The 4,943-nt window shown below is 39.2% G+C and overlaps 1 protein-coding gene across 1 annotated transcript; it reads right to left on the bottom strand.

Annotated features, from left to right (window-relative positions):
* Positions 1 to 3,623: 3,623 nt before the first annotated feature.
* On the bottom strand, positions 3,624 to 4,553 carry LOC140613368 (olfactory receptor 4C46-like). The gene has a single exon (XM_072791899.1). It carries the CDS (start codon positions 4,551 to 4,553, stop codon positions 3,624 to 3,626), a length of 930 nt encoding a protein of 309 aa, XP_072648000.1.
* Between the last annotated feature and the right edge of the window lie 390 nt (positions 4,554 to 4,943).

Below are 4,943 nucleotides of genomic sequence, written 5' to 3'. Positions count from 1 at the left end.
ACCAACCAAGCAGATATACCATTAGCTTTACCTCAGTCCCCCAGCTATAATGTTACATGAAGAATCTCTGCTTAGTGAACCAATATCAAGAAATTTGGCTTGATTGAACTTTATTTCATGATTATCCAATTTTTTTCTTCATACATTAGAAAACATTTATTTTGGGGTGTACTGTGTTCATGAGTTACACTTTGTACCTCACTATTAAAGGTTGTTGTGTTTTGTGTCTTGTTATAGGTGTAGGAGCAAAGAGGATGGTGGGAGTGAGTACTGAGGAAAATCAGCCCCTTCTCTCAGGTCACCTGCCTTTGAGGGGGAACATTACATTTTCTTAGGCAATTCAACATTAACCCTTTAGTACAAAGAGGTAGAAACCACTTGAGCTGTCAAAAAAAGACTCATTTTCTCTGTTCTAACCTCCTCCCAGTTATTTATTTATTTATTTATTTATTTATTTATTTATTTATTTAAGATTTTATTTATTCATGAGAGACATACAGAGGGAGAGGCAGAGACACAGGCAGAGGCAGAAGCAGGCTCCATGCAAGGAGCCCGATGTGGGACTCCATCCCAGGTCTCCAGGATCACACCCTGGACTGCAGGCAGCACTAAACCGCTGCGCCACCAGGGCTTCCCTCCTCCCAGTAATTTAAAGAAGAGTCTGGTTTTCATTCATGACTTCTTTATCAAATCTTCATCCCATGTCAAGTTCTTCTGTTTATATACTTAGATATTTCTTAAAGTTTCCTATGTCTCTGTGTTAAGTTGGGTTCCCAAATGCATACTCTGAGATGGGGATTCTCATGAAAGTGATTTATAAGGAGAAGGGTTGAGGGAAGCTACTACGATATAGGAAGAAGTGTGTGGCCCCAACTGGGGATTGACTTCAGCCTGATGCCACAGGAATCTAGGGTATACACCGTGATACAGGACTGGCTCCACCCCGAGGCAAAGGAACCAGCCTGATGTCTATTGGCTGCTACCGTGTCCCACAGTGGTGGGTATAGCCTATAATTTTGTTCTGGTGCAAATGTACAGAGAAGGTGGGGCTTTGAGCTCTGAGCTGTTTGTAGCCCAGACACAGAGCTAGGAGACACTGGAGGAGTGAAGGAAGTGGATCCAGACTCAGCAGTGCCTACCACCTTCAACATCGTCACTGGCACCACCAGAGTTCAGGCTCCATCCTTTCACACCCACATCATGACAATAACATCCTGCTGCCACTCTTGTTCCCTTCAATCCACTTCCCACACTGATAACCCATACAGCTATCATCTCAAGCTCGAATCCAGCTGCATCACTCACTGGTTCAAAAGGCCTTCCAATGTTTGCCCCATGCTATTGTGAAGTAGGCTTTAACGTGATCGTGAGACCCTTCTGCATCTTTCCTGTTCTGGTCTCACCAGGTTCATGTCCTGCTATTTACCCATATAGGTTGGTTCATTTTGTAGCATACTGCCTGGCACATGGTGAGAGTTTAATAAATGATGTTGAATTTATAGATATATTAACACCTATGGTCACACTGCATTCACCAGAATTCCTGCATACTGATTTTCACCCCTGACCTTTGTAATGTATTCTCTCTCTTAGGAATGCTCCTACTCCAACTGAAGTGTACATATTCACTCTGCTGACTTGATTTCCAGTTTGAAATTCCATTTCATATGTCCTTTCCTCTTGGAACATTTCCTGAACCTTTCTTGTATGTCCCTAATTCATCCTTTCCTAGCACTTTGTGCTGCCACTACCTTACCCTTTATAACAGGGTGTTGTCATTTTCTGTTTTCCTCTGGGTTTCTTTCAGTGGATGTGAAGCTCTGTGAAGGCAAGACCCAGGTTCCCCTATTTAGCACTGAAGCCCCACAATCATCAGTGTTTCTGATATATTATTCTTCAGACTCAAGATGTTGCTATTGATTAATGGGTGATGGATAGATGGGATCAATGGAATATATTTATCCTGAAATTGTTTTGTGTGTGGGTTGAGCCACATATTTTAAAAAATATTCTTTCATGATGATATGTTACCACAATGTAAACTAATTAACAGAGAAGAATAACATGGACAACTCATGTTCATATGATGTAATCTTGCTGAGAGTAGGTTCAGTTTCAGTTACTTGAATCGAGATGAGAATGTCAGGTTCAATTTCTTTCTCATTACATGGTTTAAGCAGGAGTTAAAACAAATTGTGGTCTGTTTAACAGACCCAGCTAGAATTCTTGAATCCAAATCAGACAAAATAGGAAGATTATTCCCTACAGCTCAATATATTTTTTGTTCTACGTTTTATTTACTTTATTGATCTTTCTTTATAGTTTTATTTTTTAGTTATTATTTATCATGCACTAGTCATTTTTCTAATTGTATAAAATATTCTAGGTAGCAGGCAAGATCTCTATGGAGTATAAATATATATTAAAAAGTAGGAATTCTCATCTGGCATTGAAATGATCTTTGATTTGAGTCATCGCATTTTCTAACAGCTTATCAGCATAAGATGGGTGACATGACAATGATAGGATTCTGAAGCCCCCAAGTAAATTTTCTTTATTTTATTTTATTTTACTTTTTACAAGTAAATTTTCAAATAAAGTATCATATTCTTCACCTACTCCATCAGTGTTAATGGGCTTTCACTTTTATTTCCTAAAGTAAATACAAACCAGAATATTGCAATGAGCTTATTATCCACAACAATGATAACTAAAATTGACCTGAGTTATTACTGAAATATCCTTGGAATTTAGTTATAAGTAATGAATTAATAGAAATACAATATATAATCATCTATATTATTATGATATATAGTACATGTACATAATGATTTAACATGCATATGTATAAGATATATATTGTATATCTATATATGTATATATAGATATTTGTATCTATATCTTATATATGTGGTCCAGCATAAAACCTAGCTCAATAAGTGGTAAGAATTAGAATCATCTTTCTGTCATCATTGTCTGGCACTGTATCACAACATTTAAGAGCATGGTCTGAGAAATCAGGTAGTCTCTGATTAGTGAATCTTCAGTATAATTATTTTGATAATTCCCCCTTTCTGTTTCCTCACCTATAAAATGGGGATAATAGCAATGCCTACTTCTTTGGATTGTTATAAAGACTACTGCTCAATATCAATATATTTTTAATTTTTTAAAAAATGATTTTATTTATTTATTCATAAGAGACACACAGAGACAGGCCTAAAGACACGGGCGGAGGAAGAAACAGGCTCCCTGTGGGGAGCCTGATTCCAGATCCCGGGATCATGCCATGATGCAAGGCAGATGCTCAACTGCTGAGCCACCCAGGTGTCCCTATTTTTAATTTTTAAAATTAGGATGAAAGCTTATGAATCCATGCATATGAATGAAGCTCATGAAACAAGCCCCAATTTGCTAGCATTATTCAAATATGCAAAGAGAGATCCTGAGCTAGGGTTATTTTTCCATTTCTTGCACCCATTTTTGCTCTTGAAAACAAAATAGCAGTCATTGTTGTTGTTGTTGTTGTCATTTTTTATGTCATAGGTATTCCTTGCTGAGATCATCCAACATGTCTGTTTGACTTTTGCCTCAGTTGAATCACTGTTGAGCTCCAGATACATTTATTTGTCACCCACACTAGCATTCCTACTACACAGTTTCCTAATGGCATTTTTCATCTGGTCATTTCTCAAGGTATAGATTAAAGGATTTAACATGGGAGTTATTGTAGTATAGAACACTGCAACTGCTTTATCAATGGATAAAGTAGCTGCGGGTCTCATGTACACAAATATGCAGGGCACAAAGAATAGGACGACCACTGTGATGTGAGAGACACAGGTGGAGAGGGCTTTGCGCCTCGCCTCCAAGCTGTGGTTCTTTAGGGAGCGCAGAATGACCACATAGGAAACCATGAGGAGGAGGAAGTTTAAGACACAGATGAAACCACTGTTGGCAGCAACAAAGAACCCAAGAGTGTGGGTATCAGTGCAGGCAAGATTGAGCAAAGGATTCAGATCACATATAAAGTGATCTATGACGTTAGGGCCACAGAAGGGTAGTGGGATGATAAAGAGGATCTGTATGGCTGCATGAAGAAAGCCTCCCACCCACACCACTGCCATGAGCAGGCCACATAGCCGCCGATTCATGATGGTCATGTAGTGCAGTGGCTTGCAGATGGCCACATAGCGGTCATAGGCCATCACAGTAAGCAGGATGACATCAGCACCTCCAAAGAAATGTTCCCCAAAGATTTGGATTATGCATGCATTGAATGGGATGGTCTTCTTTTCACGGAGTGACTCTATGATGAGGGTGGGGGTATTGACAGAAGAATAGCAGGCATCAATGAGGGAGAGATAGGCCAGGAAAAAGTACATGGGGGACCCCGATAATGGGCTGGCAGTGATAGTGACCACGGTGAGCACATTTCCTACCACAGAGACGATGTAGATGACCAGAAACACAACAAATATGATTTTCTGCATCTTTGGATTCTCTGTGAGCCCCAGTAGCACAAATTCTGTCACGTTGTTCCTAATCTCCATTTTTTCGTATTATGCTTAACTACATGACCTGAAAAAGAAATCCCTTATGTTAATGTAACCTTGCATTTAGTAAGCTTCCACATCTAGTAAATGTAGCAGCCTGTATTCTAATGAGAAGTGGATTCTCATGAGGTTTTGTGAGATAGCAAGTAAGTTCTGAGTTCTTGAAGATCACCTAGGCATACTTCATCATCTGAGATGATAAAGAGCCTATCTTGAAGGAATCATACTGGCAGCTAAGTTTCAAAAGAGTGGTAAAGAATGGATGTTCAAGCTATGAATGGAAAGCTAGGAATTCTTTCTTTACCCTTAGGAAATGGGGAACCATGGAAGGTAACTGAATAGAAGTGGAAGAATGACCAGGGGTTGGAAGAATGGTGACTCTTGGAT

This window comes from Canis lupus, chromosome 21, assembly GCF_048164855.1.
Source record: "Canis lupus baileyi chromosome 21, mCanLup2.hap1, whole genome shotgun sequence".
Classification (NCBI taxonomy): domain Eukaryota; kingdom Metazoa; phylum Chordata; class Mammalia; order Carnivora; family Canidae; genus Canis; species Canis lupus.
The sequence above is the reverse complement of the archived record's forward strand: the minus strand, read 5'-3'. Positions and strand labels throughout refer to the sequence as shown.